At 35.2% G+C, this 16,516-nt stretch overlaps 1 protein-coding gene across 2 annotated transcripts in view; it reads right to left on the bottom strand.

Annotated features, from left to right (window-relative positions):
* LOC117405785 (cilia- and flagella-associated protein 47-like) overlaps positions 1-13,181 on the bottom strand; it is a 178,965-nt gene extending 165,784 nt beyond the window's left edge. For both annotated transcript variants that reach the window (XM_059030139.1, XM_059030140.1), the window contains exons 1-20: positions 12,732-13,181; positions 11,979-12,133; positions 11,202-11,317; positions 10,857-10,995; positions 10,266-10,491; positions 10,017-10,183; positions 9,540-9,652; positions 8,261-8,496; positions 7,747-7,942; positions 7,403-7,625; positions 6,542-6,694; positions 5,912-6,098; positions 5,127-5,223; positions 4,365-4,581; positions 3,760-4,004; positions 2,918-3,048; positions 2,478-2,600; positions 2,229-2,360; positions 1,298-1,375; positions 555-699 (exon numbers count right to left, since the gene is read on the bottom strand). In XM_059030139.1, coding sequence (XP_058886122.1) covers positions 555-699; positions 1,298-1,375; positions 2,229-2,360; positions 2,478-2,600; positions 2,918-3,048; positions 3,760-4,004; positions 4,365-4,581; positions 5,127-5,223; positions 5,912-6,098; positions 6,542-6,694; positions 7,403-7,625; positions 7,747-7,942; positions 8,261-8,496; positions 9,540-9,652; positions 10,017-10,183; positions 10,266-10,491; positions 10,857-10,995; positions 11,202-11,317; positions 11,979-12,133; positions 12,732-12,881 — 3,229 coding nt within the window. In that variant the 5' untranslated portion in view covers positions 12,882-13,181. The remainder of the gene's footprint in view (positions 1-554; positions 700-1,297; positions 1,376-2,228; positions 2,361-2,477; positions 2,601-2,917; positions 3,049-3,759; positions 4,005-4,364; positions 4,582-5,126; positions 5,224-5,911; positions 6,099-6,541; positions 6,695-7,402; positions 7,626-7,746; positions 7,943-8,260; positions 8,497-9,539; positions 9,653-10,016; positions 10,184-10,265; positions 10,492-10,856; positions 10,996-11,201; positions 11,318-11,978; positions 12,134-12,731) is intronic.
* Positions 13,182-16,516: the final 3,335 nt, after the last annotated feature.

Raw genomic sequence — 16,516 nt, 5'->3', positions numbered from 1 at the left:
TCAAGTTTCGAGGACAGCAGTTATTATCTACAGTAGATACCCTCTAAAGCTAATGGGACTTCAGTGCCTTAAATTTCAAAGCATTGTGCAGCATAGCGGCCCAAGCCAAAAACACCTTTTACAAAATTCTTCATACAGGAAAAAACATTTATTCAGTCTATAACAGCATCAACATCCTCTTCAGCAGTGATTACTTAATAATGTAATAATGGTACTTTATTGCCTCGGGAGTTCCATTATTGCCGTGCTTTATTTGCCGTTATGTTATTGAGTTATAACAAACGGCTGACATCCCCAGAAAACAATGGGAGAGCACTGTCTGGTTGTTTTACAACTGTAGATAATTAATCTTGTCTTTCAAAAAGTGCCCTAGCCTTCGGCTTGGGGCACCTAACTGTCACTGCGGGCAATTATGTAAAAGGTAATTAGATACTTTACAGTATTTTTTACCCCTGTAGTAAATTAAAGTAGTAAACAGTAACATACCAACATAGTCACGTTATTCCAAAAGCAAGAATTATAATAAAAAAAAAAAACTTTAATTAAATCTTTACCTGAATGTTTTTGAAACTGTAGAGAAAAGTCTTTGTAGTCTGACAAATCAAACTCCACTCTAGCCTGTACTGCAGCTTTGTTCTGAAGAGTGAATGAAATCGCTTGGGTAGAGCCAGTATATACGCCATAGAATTTAAAGCATTTCTGAAATATTAAGAATGGTTTACATCAAATAACAGACAGCAACACCATCAACATCCAAAGTACTCTTTTTTTATTTGATGTTTTAGAAATGTGCAGGATAATAGTGCCTTAGAATTGATTACAGATCAGCCACTATATAGGCTGCAGCACTGTATGAACTAGGGATGTCCTGGTATTCAGCCTTGAAAGTCAAATCTCAATGAAGCTACTCCCAAAGATAAAATCTCCATATACTTGTATTTTGGAATGTCTATTAAATCTGTCAGGTTGCTTGCAAATCTAGTCACCAAGATACAAATAATAATAATAATTCAGCTTGAGGACATGTTTTTCAAAAAATATGCGGGTGAAAGTAATTTACAGCAATACTGCCTCCAAAGAAAATGATTTATTTCAGTGAATTGCTTTTGATGCGCTTCACACGTCCATTTTTTGTTTGGTTTTGTTCTTTTCAGCATTATACAAATAAAAACGGACCTATTAAATGAGTAATTTTGCATTCTTTTTTGGCTTATTCGACTTTTAAGTGCTCATTGGGAAGTTTTAAGGTAATTTAAAAATGTTTTTAAAAAATCTTACATATCTTCAAAATACTAACCACACTCATGTCAACTTGAGGCACTTCCACAGATCCACCAATCCGCAGCTCCAAAGTTTTCGTATTCCGAATTGCAACCTAAAAATGGCACAATACAAACTCTCATCATCAGTTCAAATTATCCATTTGATTTAATAAACTAATTTAGTGAACACAATATTTTACAAACATCTTAACACTATAACTGACAGCCCTCGAAACTGAAACGACAGCTTGGCTGGCAGTGTTCTGACTGCTCTCTCAGCCTTATTTATCGACAGCCCTGCAAAAACACTATCGGCCTTTACTATACATTTACTGCAGTCAAAGAAATTCTGAATATTTTAGTTAAAGGTACAAAATGTTTACAATGTATGGTTTTATTTAGTAGAAAATATCCCATGGTAAAAGGAAGTGTATCAGGTATAGGACAACACTATTAAGATACACCTGTTTTATTATTATTTATTTATTTATTTATTTATTTGTTTATTTATTAGCAGACGCCCTTACGGGCAAACCTCCTCTGTCAGCATTTAGTTAAATACAGTTGCTGAAATTGGGCTGCTCCAGTATCCACCCCTTCCAACAGGAAGCAGTACATTTTTAATATAGACAAAAACATGTAATTGTACCAGATATGTTATTTATAACTAAGTGGCCGCCATCAGATGGCCACTTCAAAAAGTAATTTGACCAACTTATAAACTTGCAATCCCTCTGCTATTATTATGTGATCCAACAATTGTTGTTTTGTGAATATGTATTGTACCAAAGCTGTGGTAATACTGTCATCCTCTTTATTTTCATTAAGAGGAGTGATCTGCACACTGCTAATCAGTTTTTAAAGATACCAGCAGCTTGTATTTTATGCCTTCACTTTTATGCCTACAGTTTAAATGATTAATTATACTGGGAGAAAATGTAATGACAACTAAATATTTTCACATACCTCTACTCTAGTATCAAATTTCATAGCTGCATTTGGACTGAAGAGTATCTGGAGTTCAGTGTACCCTCCCACTGGCACTACACCCTCAGCAGGTATGACAGTCATTCCAGGGAGAGGGTAAACATCAAACACCTTAAAGAAATAAAGACTACAGGTCAAATTTACCAATAAAGACAAACAATAAATACAAGGATTGTTCATTCATATGAAAAAGTTTGAAATGTGTGAAAAGCATGTTTGTTGACCAACCTGAAAGTATGCATGGTTTTGTCCTGTGTTTCGAAGAATGGCTGTCTTTACGGTTGTAAAATTCACAGCAACGGCACCAAATACTATATGCTGTTCAGCAAACTGAACATGTGTAGGGCCAAGCTAATCACAATAAAAAACAGAAGTAATCAATAAAATAATGCACGCATTCTTATGGCTGAAGAACAGTAATGTTTTTTAATTATAAACACACTGAACTGAGTGAAATATGAAATATTAAACATTGTAATCACCTGAGAAAACTGTTATAGCATACTCTAGGTTATTTTTATGCAATTGCAGTGTACTAAGGTTACAATACTTTTTTTTTTTATAAAGTCTATAGTCATTTCATGGTCTTTTTCATACAAAATTGAGTGATGTCCCTGTGTTTTAGTTAACCTGCACAAAATCAAGACATATGCAACCTGAAGAAGTACCTTAGCAGTGCATTTGAGCCTGGCTGTGTTTCCCTGATGGACACACAGATCAAATTCCCCTTCCTCTGGAGCATAGAAGGATGGGTGCCACACCACTTCACACTCCAGTTCTTTGTGGGCCTCCACAGTTCCTGTGCAAACAGAAACATTACTTATGACTTAGTCAGTGGTGGATGCATTAGTTTTTATTTATACCTAAAAGGTAATTATACCTGACTGCTCACTAAACTAGGGGCTGGACAAGGGAAAGCTCTAGTCAGTCTAAAGCAGGTGACAGTACATGCTTTGCCCCCTTTACTTTCTGTTTCCAAGTGTTGTCCAGTTGTCAGCCTATGGGACAACAGTACAGACTGGCTATAGGCATAGATTTGTAAGGCTAGCAAGTAAAGTCAAAGTTTTGTACATATCTATATTATTTTTGTCAATTAAGCTGCTCATTTTCTTTCAATATTTGATAAATACAATATGCAAACCTTTCCAATCACCACACTCATATACCCTTTCCAGTATTTCTACATCAACAATTTGCATTATATATATAATCCAATTAAGCAGAACACCCAAAAGATGCAAGGTCAGTTTATATAATTGCCAAAACATAGTGTTATTGTACATAGAGACCCTGAAAGTAAAATTAAATCTCAATTGAATATATCTGTGTTAGACCAAAATATTAAAGAAGCATAAAACCTGTCTACTTTCATTGAAATTACATATTGTATTTATGAGTGGGTTTATAAATATATTTCAATATATGTTCAGAATAATTTATGACATATTTTGTATTATTATTCGTTTATGAATGCCACACTGTTCACTGTCATTTCCATCTCATTGTTTACCTGTAGCAGGTCGGATGGAGAAAGCTATGCCTCTTTCTGTGATGATGGGTTTCCAGGTGAACTCAGCAGGGTGGTTTCTAGGATTGCGCAGTGCGACCGTTGATCTAAATCCAGACTCAGTCAAGGAACTAAAGGTGGGGGTCAGAACCAGTTCTTGGGTGCACAGCTCCAAAGCAACTGGGACCACTGTCCCAAGTACTAGAACATGCCCACTGTGCTTCTTGTTTATAGAGTAAGTGATCGACCTGTGAGTTGTTTAAAATTGTTAACAATTTGTTAGAAACACATTAACAAAATGAAAGACATCAGTATCGTCATTAAATAGATCACCCACATGGGCATTTGAAATTGCCATAACTTCTCATTACACATGCTGGTATTTGTTGTACTGTACCTTTTGAAGACTTCTGATGAAATCCAAGTGGTTATTAGTATTAATTTATTTCAATTACAAATGCCTAGCTTACTATATTATTTATTTTTATAAAAATGAATCTGGTTATTAAAGAAAGACCAAAATGCAGGGTTCCCAAGATTATGACCTAGGAGAGACAAGATGCCTGTCTATATCATGTTCACCTTCCAAACTCCCAGCAAGCACTTACTTTTGGAATTTGCCCAATGCGTTTGTCTCAAACAAGAGGGCTACGAAAGCTCTGGACATAGGTGGTACAACATGTGACAAAGGGCTAGTCTGCTGCAGCTCCTGGCAAGCAATGTCAATCTGCATCCAAATATGCACTGGTAAGTTATTAACAATGTTCAGATGTCTCGTAGAGACAGAATGCACACAAACTTCACCAAAGTTCACAGCAGAAGGTCCTAGAGTCCAAAAATAAAAATAAATAAATAAAATAGGTTCAGAACATACAAAATATAAAAAGTCTAAAAGTTATCTGTAGATACCATCTAAAGTACTGGCTGGTATAATAATTTTCTATAATTAAAGTGCTACAAGAAACACTTTTACAACAAATACATTACGTTATATTTGTATTATCCCATGTCGTCTGTAACTTTCGCCAGAAATATTCTTAACATTGCAGCGTATTAAGTAAGCTGGTGCTGATTGAAATGAGTGGTGGATTGTGGGAACAGAAAACCAGCAACATGCATTATAGTTCCCTTGTTTGCAATTTTATTAAGAACACACAACATGCACAGCTATATGCACAGCACACACATTAATGACTAACTTATTGAAAATTATATATATATATATATATATATATATATATATATATATATATATATATATATATATATCCAGTAATAAAATATATGTTTTATCATAAAACTACACATGTACCTAATAACATGGCAAATTAACTTTCCTTTTCTTATAGACTATACATGTTTTCCCTTACCAATGATAACTTGGTGAAGTTGCTGTGCCGTCAAGGTTATGTTACAGTCTTCTTTTTCTTCAGGTGTAGATGGCACAACATTAAGCCCATCTGTTACCTATTAGAAAACGGAAATGTAAAAATACATGTTACAGCAAGCCATTTTAGCTAAATGTGTATTATTTGCAAGAGGAAAGGCATTGTTATGTTATATTTGCAATGCAGTACATAATACCATAGTAATTGAAAACATGTAAATGTAGCATAATAGAGGGCTGTAGCTTTGCTTGGGGTGTATCCACACATACTAGGGCTTATCTAGCTGGATTAGTAGAGTGCTGCATTTTATTACCAGCACAGAACAAGCCATATAACTAAACTGATGTACATATAATGATGAAATAAACAAAGTGACCACAGGGGGCTCCGTTGAAGACCACATGTGCAAATCATAGTTAATGAACTATTAGCAGAACTTAAGCTGTGGGTTTTAGTCCTCAGCTCATTCTTTAAGCAATGAATCACTCTGTGATGTTAACACTCAATGTTAACCATGTAGTATAAGCTTCCGTGGCCTTTTTGCCCCAATGTATTCACAATGACCTGTGTTGTGCCATTACCAAAATTCAGCACACAAAGTTGGGTAGGTAAGTCACAACATGTGTGAATATACTCCAAGAGAGTTTATGCTAGCCTTGTAATAGGGTATTTTTATTTCCTCTAACAGTTTTCTTTTTTACTTGTATTTACATTTATATATGTTAATTGTGTAAGTTCAGTTTAGTTTTATTTTCTCTCTAACTTACTGGTCTGGTTGTCGATCTGGTTTCTATTTCTGCCAATGCACGTGTGGTAAGGAGTTGACTTTTCCTTTGTAAAGGCTTTTCCTCATTTTGCTCTACCTCAATGTCACTGACTGAAAGCCTTTGTGGATGCAACCCTGCTGCTGGTTTGATACCAATGTCTACTTTATCTTTGACATCCGCCAAATCTCTGCAGAAACAACAAGAAGATATTTACAGTAAATTCAACATATAACAGCAAACATAACAAAGTAAATGACCTCAATCTTCCTTCCACAATCCATTGTATGTATGAAATATCTGAGGACTTCTGAAATATTATTATGCTGTTCTGTTTACAATAACTTTTAATGTGTCTATATGTGCTATTTGTGTGACCTCCTTAAGGCAGTTTTATCTAATTATTACTTTGACTTTTATTTGTATCTTATTTCTCTGGCTGCTCAAGCATATGGAGTTTAAAAGTAACATTTCTGTTAATGATCAAAATCTTTCACAATGTAAACAACAATAATTAGACCAATATTTGATTAGATCTTTTTTCTTATAATAAATGTACTGAATATAGTCTGTTTATATAAAGTCCAAATAAACAGTGCAAAATATATGATGCAGATAACTGTTATGTTTTACCTCTCTTTCTCCTTCTGAATACGCTGTTTTCTTAAACTTTGAATGAATTGAAAGTAATAATCTTTATGTGCTTTTATCTGCTTTTCTTCTTCTTCTGTATAGGCGAAATCAGGGTCCACATAATTGTATCTCTCAGCCTTTGTAAAAATAGTTCTAAATAAAACCAAAAACAAATTAAATATTATTCAGATATAGACAAGTTGTAGCTTTTTCTGGAACATATTGTATCAATGTATTATTGTGAAAATCAAAAAGTGCATAAAAACAGCAGTTTTCTAATGTAAACATCTTGCACATGTAAGCTTTATTATATGATTTTATAGTACGTCTGTGGTAGAGTGGCAGGGTGTCAAAGGTAGTCAGGAGGCAGATAAGGAGATTCGGGACTTAAGGACTGCAGGTTTCTTTTATAAATGAAAAAAAACAAGAAAAACACAGCTAAACAAGCCAAAATAAAAAGGTTGAACAAAAACAAGTCGCGCAAACAAAAATGATACAGAAAATCCGTCACCCAAGTCTGTCACTATCACAGTGAGGTTTTAAATACAAAATACAGGAGCATTGATATCTATCTCTCTCTCTCTCTCTCTCTCTCTCTCTCTCTCTCTCTCTCTCTCTCTCTCTCTCTCTCTCTCTCTCCCTCTCTCTCTCTCTCTCTCTCTCTCTCTCTCTCTCTCTCTCTCTCTCTCTCTCTCTCTCTCATTTTCACATGTTTTTGCCAGTGACAGGAATTAACCCCATCCCTGACAATTTCCCATTATCACATAACGAATCAGAAAGACACATAAAGAAAGCAGGAAAGGTGCCTAAAAATGAAATCACTTAAATTAAAATCTACACAACATACAACACAAGATTTACCTGTACTGTTCATTTCTCAAGGTAGGTCTTATGCTGGCATAGCGGTCATTGGGAAATGCCACCAGTGCGTTTTTGTCAAGGCTCCTGCTTCTCTTATGGGTGTGGATTCCTGTTTTAGCAGCGCTCAGTACTGCCATGCGGGCTGAGCTACTGTATTTCCTCAAATTGTAAGTTTTCACCTCAACAAACTGTCCTGTTTCATTGGAAATTGATGGTGTTATACCTTAACATGGAGCACAAAGAATGGATATAAGCATCACAATGTTTAGTGGGATTTAAATTATTTAAGGTTTTTTTTTTTTGTTGTTGTTGTTGTTGCCTACAAAATAATGGAAGCGACTTACCAGGATTAAACTTGGGTTCGATATTTTTGGTTATGGTTTTGCACACACCAGTAAAGCAGAGAGTAATCTGATGGAAAGGGCTTGCCTTCAGCTGAACTGAACAACTGTCCTGCACTGCTTCCTGGCCAAACACATCTATAAGCTGGTTTACTTTAAAAGAACCAACTTGATGTGGAGCAAAAGACAGCATGACATCCTAAAAAATAAAACAATTGATATTGGATCCTATAGTACTATTATACCATTACTATTTAACTACCATTAGCCAAACCCATGCTACCAGAAAACACAGGAAGGGCTGGTTGGGGAAGGAGGTCTGTTATATCTATCCTTATTATCCCAAAGAAAAGGTTTAGGAACATTCTATTGGTAATGAGACTGCATATGTACTATGAACACTAAAGTGGTCAAAAATAAAATATTAAAGCACTGGGGCACCCACTGCCAATTGTAGAATAAAGTGACATTTCATCAAAAAAAAAAAGAAAAGAAAAGAAAAAAGGTATTTTATTACCTGTTGCTGCCCAGGATTTATTTTTCCTTTAGAAGGAGACATGTTAAAATTTGCAGTTTTGCGGAAACCGAAGACCACAGGAAGCAATAGAGAGTTGTTTTGCAGCTCACAAAGGATGTCGACACATTCCCCCATGTTGCATTCCTTAAAACTGAAGCGTGGTCCTGGATTGATTGTTAAATCAACTGGAAGACCTGTGCCTGTTAGTGCTAACTCAACACAGTTTTGTTTTTTATCTAAATGTGGAAAATCAAAACAGAAATTAGGATTCTTTGGGGGGTAATTCTCAAAGCTTTTTATAAGCACACATTCGTTAACTTCATTGTGTGTTCATTGTGAAAATGCATATAGAAAAACAATATTTACTAGTGATGGGCACCAATATCGATATTCTGATAATTTCCATATTGCGATATCGTGGGATTAAAAAATTATAATTCACTTACACTCGCAGAGACATAATTCATATTGTTAATACTGCTAAAAATACAAATGAAGCATAATCAAGTTTATTTTTTATTAAGATACAACAAACCCTATGCATACCAATCACTGTCAGTCTCGTAGGCAAACACCACACACTAAAGTATTATTTTACCATTTTATTTGACTGATTGGCGTTTAGGTACCAAACGCAATTTGCATGCTGCATTATTCTGAGATATACACATGCATCAGCGGTTCATTGCATTTTGTACTTTTAAAACATCAAAACACATCTCAAAATAATGCAAAATTCAAATTGACACCGTACTTAATACTTTTAGAGGTCAGCATTTATACGCAGATTGGCTGAAGATTCAATTACTTCCGGATCGGCTAGAAAATAACAACCCCGAAGTCTGTGCGCAGTGAACTTTAGAAATATTTCAGTTTTGAGGTGGCTGATGATGGAATAGTAACACAATATAACAAGACCTTGTTTTTCCCCATGGATATCGTGAAGCAAAGCACCACTAAGTTAAAGTAAGTTATTGCTTTTCATATGGAAATATCTGTTAACGTCTATATATCTATATATGTTTGACATTGCAATTGTGTTATTATATTTTTCTGTGTTTTGGAATACTTCAATATTATCGATATCGATATACAATTTTCATATCGTTGCCCACCACTAATATTTACCTGGATAGAGGACTGCAGTAGAGAGTATGGTAGAGTACAGTAGAGTGTATGGTATACGTAATATGCTTCCCTCCACTGGACACAGCTGCTAATATTATTGACGTTTACATAAAACTAATAAATAAATATATATTTTTCGAAAACTGATTACCTTTAGTGAGAAGGTTTTTATTATTTTGATCCTGAATGAAGCTGTTTTTACTGCCAACAATTTCAAATTTCATGAAAAGAGCATAATCCTGTTTTGCAGGCTCGCCAACATTGCTGGAACAAAACAAAATACTTTGGTAAAATAACAACAACAAAAAACAGAACAGTACCAGTAGAACTGTACCCTAAAAAATATACAGTACACTGATTTTGTAACAATGGATGTAGAAAAATTGTTCCGTTGTTTTCCCAGCACTGTCTAACTTTTCTGGATAAAAGAGCCATGCTGATGACCAGTGGGATCTTTAAGAGCCAGACTATTTATTAAAAAAAAAAAAAAAAAAAAAAAAACATTGCAACTAAAAACATTGTTTACAACAGTTACAACATACTGCAATTTAAACATTGTTATAAAAAAGATTACTTACAATTAATTGTTTTCTGATTTTTATTTTAAAGAAGAACACATAATTTGTACCTGTTGTATAATGGACTGAAGCAAAGGGAGACAGCTGCCTTTTCATATGGCCCAAGTGTTCCCTCACTAGGAAGACATGATACCAATTCTGAAATATCATCTTTCACTCGGTTTCTCAGTCCCATTTCCAATAATGCTGCATCAGTGGTCATTTCCAAGTCTGTACCCTGGTAAAAAAAAAAAAAAAAGTAAAACAATATTATATACTATTAGATCACATTCGATAATTGACAGCCAAACACTACTTACCACTTCTGCTCCAATGGCATCATCCTGAAGCACAGCCACCCAGTTGATGGGTACAGGACTGTTGTTGTATAGAATACCCTGTTCTACTTTGGATGTTCCAAAGTAGGCAGGCCCAAAACGCACACATTCCAGCTTCTGATTTGATGTGTCTAAAAGTTCAAGAACTTGCTCTACAACTTCTGCTTTTATGTTTAAAGTTGCATCCACAGAGTCTTGTAGTTTCACTCTGGTAAAAATTAAAGGGAATCAAAACAACCAGAAACTACTTATCACAATGCAATCATAAAATACAAACTATGTTTAGCCTAAATTCTGTTTTGTTTTGTTTTGTTTTTTCTTTACAACAAAAGGCAATTTTAATAGTGGTTTGTAGCCTTTAAAGATGTGATGGAGTCAACATCTAAACACTTTTAGATGTTGACTCCATCACATCTTTAAAGGCTACAAAGCATAGTCTTGGGTTTATTTTATATGCAGAATGTATTTTACAATATAAATGTGTGGTTTCAAACTGTATTAATTAAATAGTGTTGTTATGAGAGACATATCAAAATAACTGCAAATAATCCAGCATTGTCACTTAGTACTCACATTGCTATTTCGTTGATGGTCCTTGATCTGTCAGTACACAGCTCAACTTTAATTAGCTGCATTGTCTTTGGCTCCACTATTCCGCTGGTGGGAACAATGGTGATAGGCAAATTGCCTTGGTACTTTATTTTGAAAGCACCTATACAATTATAAAAAGAAATATACACATTACTTTCAATTTTTCAAACCAACTGTGAGCCAAGAAACTGTTATATAAAACAATTATGAAAACCTATTTTTTCATCATTTAAAATTACAAAACAAGTATAATATGATAGCACAGTAAGGAGGACATGTTATAGTATATATAAAGATACAGAAATATTATGTATTTAATTCATTTACCTGGAGCAGATCCATGGTTAACAATTCCTATTTCCTTACTGAGGACCGTACTGTTTGCCACCACCTTTCCAAAATCAACTTCTGATTCAATGTCAAGATAACAGGATGAAGAAAACCTACAAAACAATATTTTATCATCTGTGGCATTTCATTAAATATAGTTAAAACATTGGTTGTCTGGAATTTATTCACCATATTTAAAAAAATGTCAAAAACCTAAACTTTCTCATGTTTATATTTTAGATTAAGCAAATAAATACACACATTATTTACCATTAAATACTAATCTCAGTTCTCAGCTCTCTAAAAATATGTAATAGAAACAGACTGCACACAAACTGTTCAGAGACCTTTCTACAAAATACAGTATGGTTCATTGGTTTGGCACTTAAGTTTTAAAGCCCCCGTCACACTTAATTGTGTATTTAGAGGGCTTAACTTGCCAAAAGAAGAGACAAACAAATGGGAATGTGTGTAGCCTGTCAGATAAAGCAAAACCATACACTGCTGAAGTGCTTTATCCACTCACACTTCACACAAAAACTAGTACAGTCTCTTGAAAGATATACTGTAGCGCTCTAGATATGTTTTACATTGAACAATTATTAACCAAATTAAGTTTGTTTTTTCATTTAAAAACCAGGGGGATTTTTTTTTAAATACAACTATGTGCACCTACAACTGACTTCATGCTGAGATCTGTAAATGTTAAATGGAGTTCCTTATTGTGTTTTTTGTTGGTTTTTTTTTTCAATTCAAACTAATGTACATACATACACTAAAAGAGGGATCTCCATTATGGCTTCATCAGCTAAGAGGATTAATCTGTCTCTGAAATTCTCATCATTTTCTGGCAGATATTCCACAGTTGCAAACACTTGTAGTCCAGGAGCAATGGGTTTATCTGGATTCACTACAGTCAACTTGAAGTTCTGTTCAGGCAGATAATATAGGAATTAATGCACATTAAATATTTTAATACAGACACACTGGTCTCTATAACTTTTACATTTGTATTACACAAAACTTCCTCCTAACAAATTTAATTTTATATTTTACAGAATTAATAGGTTTTCCCCTTTATGCTATAGTAGTTATTACTATTGTAAAGAAACCAATGTTGTAATGTCCAGAGTACACCAGATTGCATTCTTAAATGACAAACTTAACAAGAATCAGGAGTATGAATATTATAAGAGGTACAGTGTATGCTAAAAAATAAAATAAAATAAAATAAAAAAAACTATTTCACAATTTTTGGGTTTACAGACAGGAGTAATTTGACTTCGAATTTTAAGCAACATTGTTTTAATTGTATTTTGTGCGAAAAAAAAATCGTACGGATATTATATATTCCATATAAAAAAAGAAAACCATACGACATGGGTAAAATGTAAATATTATCGGCATAAATTTTTCAACGGTCATACATCTGACCAACGGTCGACTAAACTCGTAATAATTACCTAGTAAATCACAGTATACATCTAATGTATAGTTTTACATTTAACTTTTACAGTAGTAACCTACCTTTGACACGGCCCCCTTTATTTGTATCCTTTTGCTGGTCTTGCCATTATTTTTTACACACACTATTGCTTTGTAACTTTTGCCTGCTTTGACGTCCAAAAACTTCAAAAAAGGTGGGGAAATCCTTACACCCGACACATCGTCTTCCATTATAAAAAATATGTACGTTTTTTTAGAAGGTAAACAGAATATATATATTTGTATAGGTCTGTCTTTGGGAAACACAGTTTCCCTGCTGAAGCCAGGAACACCTCTGCTCTGTTTGTTTCCAAGAGCTACTGTTTGCAGCGTGCTACGTTGCCAGGCAACAAACCACAGGGCTCGGAAGTAAAAAAATTAATTAAATTAAATAAAAGCTTTTGTTTTCGATTGGTTTAGAGTAGAACTTTTCGACACATACCCACAAAACATTTAATTTTATAACCACTGCATGTATTCTATTCATATTTTAACTTTGACGAATGCAGCGATAGTGAGTACAATAGCTTTGCCACTGAATAGAGGAGGAGCTAAACAAAACTAGTCGTGACTTGGCTCTAAACAAATCCACTGTGTTATTTTTGGGGGGACTATCAGCAGTCTCCCTCTACAGTGTATTAAAGTTAATGATCCCCAATAGGTTGAAAAAAAATTGGAATATATTTCAGAAGGGTATAGTGCCCAAGAAGATTTGAATATCGGTACTTCATTTATATCTTTCTGGTCAGTAATATTGTTTGGTGAATGCAGATGGACTAACAGGGGATCTGCTATGTGATGAAGTAGAGTACACAGCAGATTAAACTGCCTGATGATGTTGTTAATGAATACCAAGGAATTACACCGAAGTATAAAATCAAATATGGTTGTGGGAGCAATCGTCCTTATTATGGTATTGGTTTGCACAGTGTTATGTAATGACCATCTGAAGTTGTGTGGAGTTAACATGAAGTCTTAAAATAGAATAGAAAACAACACTGTGTCAGAAAAGTAGAGAATTGTTTTTTTTTTTTGTTTAAAAAAGTTCTCTTAAAAAAACTCATATTTAGAACCACATTCAGTTTTCTGTGGTCATCTGCGGTCATTATGTTTTCTGAGCTCTCCAAACATTATGGATATTGTAGGGACCGTGTGTCTGTGTGTGTGTGTGTATATATATATATATATATATATATATATATATATATATATATATATATATATATATATATATATATATATGCCACTATTTAAAACTAAAATACAGGTATAAGATCCAAAACAAATTAAAAAACGCTGCATATTGTAGGTGCTTACCTGTTACCAAGGAAGAGGTTGAGAAGGTGTCTAGGCTCAGTGATTCACAAATTAAGAAAGCCAAGGTTTTGTATTAGTCATTGTAGCCTCATCAACACAGGTTCACACAGTAAATAACTTTTTTTTTTTGTTTCTTTGTTTTTAAACATTATTTCATTTGCTTCCCCTTGATGTGCTACAGGTAAGGTTTGGTGAATGTAGACTGTATGTATGGGTGGTGGAGATATGTACTCCAAGCACATACCAAAAAAGGGTTGTGATCATTTCCAGTATTTCAAGTAACTAATCTTGTTCTATTTTTCCATATATTGACTAAGAAATCATAGGTATCCCTCTTACCCTCATATTCTAAAATCATGCATAGCTTGTGTCAAAAAACCATGTGCCATAGATACTGCTTAGTGTTTCTATGTAATGAAATGGTTCTTATATATTCAAGATAAACTGACAGCACTTATGCAAAATACATGTGTTATAAATTGATTTATGTAATGGCAATGTATTCATAATTACAAAATCTACCTGCATTTGACACCAATGAATAAAAAAGTGGACATCCAGTTCAAACAGTTACTGTTTTAAAAAATACACTATAAAATGCCCCTCAAAAGTAAGCGTGGTGAAAGGTGTCTGAAAATACCTAATGGTTCTTACTAGACATTACATTAGTAGAGCATACAAATCTATAGTTGAACCATTTAAATATGAAACCATTTTACTAGAAACGACCTCACCATACCAACCTTGTCTTCTTAAACGTGTGGTGCAATGATTTTAAATTGTTTTCATAACTCACTTGTATAGTACTGCTGGTAGGTCAATAAAAGTATCTGTGTAGTTTAGTGTATAGGTTTTAAGTGTATAAAAAACAACTCTGAAGTTGACACCTCTATGAAATGTCCAGCTCACTCGAAGCTGCGGCTAATTTATGCGTGACATCACAGCAGGACAAGCTCGCCCCCATATAAATGAAGTACCGATATTTTAATCTCACCAAAACCGTTCGCCAAAACACAACGCACCCAGGGGAGAGATACCATGATAAATAGGTATATCTCTCCCCTGGGTGCGTTGTGTTTTGGCGAACGGTTTTGGTGAGCAGTAATGCAGGAAAGCAGCGGACGGGATGGCGAGCTTGTCCTGCTGCTCCAACACAAGCTACCTTAAGAGCCGGTACGATGCGGGCAATGGGTGAAGTTCGTCAGGAGTACTGCATAAAAAAACGAGTGTGTTGTCGTGGCAGTTGGTGATCAAAGAAATAAAACAAAATAAAATCAATAAATAATAATGTCATAGACTTAAAGTCATACCTTTGAAGTCATAATGCATTGCAAGTGTTATTAGGGTATGTTGTGCTGTGTTTTCAAGCGCTTCAATGTGCTGCTCTGCAAGGTTTGGAGACAGCGGGTGCGCTCACGGAGATCAAGAGCAGCCGGCGCAAAACACAACACACCCAGGGGAGAGATACCATGGTAAATAGGTTAGCTATTTACCTATTTTTGTTTCGGCGAACGGTTTTGGTGAGCACTAATGCAGGAAAGCAGCGGGCGGGATGGCGAGCTTGTCCTGCTGCTCCAACACAAGTTACCTTAAGAGCCGGTACGATGCGGGCAATGGGTGAAGTTCGTCAGGTGTACTGCATAAAAAAACGAGTGTGTTGTCGTGGCAGTTGGTGATCAAAGAAATAAAACAAAATAAAATCAATAAATAATAATGTCATAGACTTAAAGTCATACCTTTGAAGTCATAATGCATTGCAAGTGTTATTAGGGAATGTTGTGCTGTGTTTTCAAGCGCTTCAAGCGCTTCAATGTGACAGCGGGTGCGTTCACGGAGATCAACAGCAGCCGGAGATCAAGAGCAGCCGCCGCAGAGGAGGGATACCATGGTAAATAGGTTACCTATTTACCATGGTATCTCTCCCCTGGGTGCGTTGTGTTTTGGTGAGCACTAATGCAGGAAAGCAGCGGGCGGGATGGCGAGCTTGTCCTGCTGCTCCAACACAAGCTACCTTAAGAGCCGGTACGATGCGGTCAATGGGTGAAGTTCGTCAGGAGTACTGCATAAAAAAACGAGTGTGTTGTCGTGGCAGTTGGTGATCAAAGAAATAAAACAAAATAAAATCAATAAATAATAATGTCATAGACTTAAAGTCATACCTTTGAAGTCATAATGCATTGCAAGTGTTATTAGGGAATGTTGTGCTGTGTTTTCAAGCGCTTCAATGTGCTGCTCGGCAAGGTTTGGAGACAGCGGGTGCGCTCACGGAGATCAAGAGCAGCCGGCGCAAAACACAACGCACCCAGGGGAGAGATACCATGGTAAATAGGTTACCTATTAACCTATTTTTGTTTCGGCGAACGGTTTTGGTGAGCACTAATGCAGGAAAGCAGCGGGCGGGATGGCGAGCTTGTCCTGCTGCTCCAACACAAGCTACCTTAAGAGCCGGTACGATGCGGTCAATGGGTGAAGTTCGTCAGGAGTACTGCATAAAAAAAACGAGTGTGTTG

Source organism: Acipenser ruthenus, chromosome 9, assembly GCF_902713425.1.
Source record: "Acipenser ruthenus chromosome 9, fAciRut3.2 maternal haplotype, whole genome shotgun sequence".
Classification (NCBI taxonomy): Eukaryota; Metazoa; Chordata; class Actinopteri; order Acipenseriformes; family Acipenseridae; genus Acipenser; species Acipenser ruthenus.
Note: the sequence above shows the minus strand (reverse complement) of the source record. Positions and strands in the feature narration are given on the sequence as shown.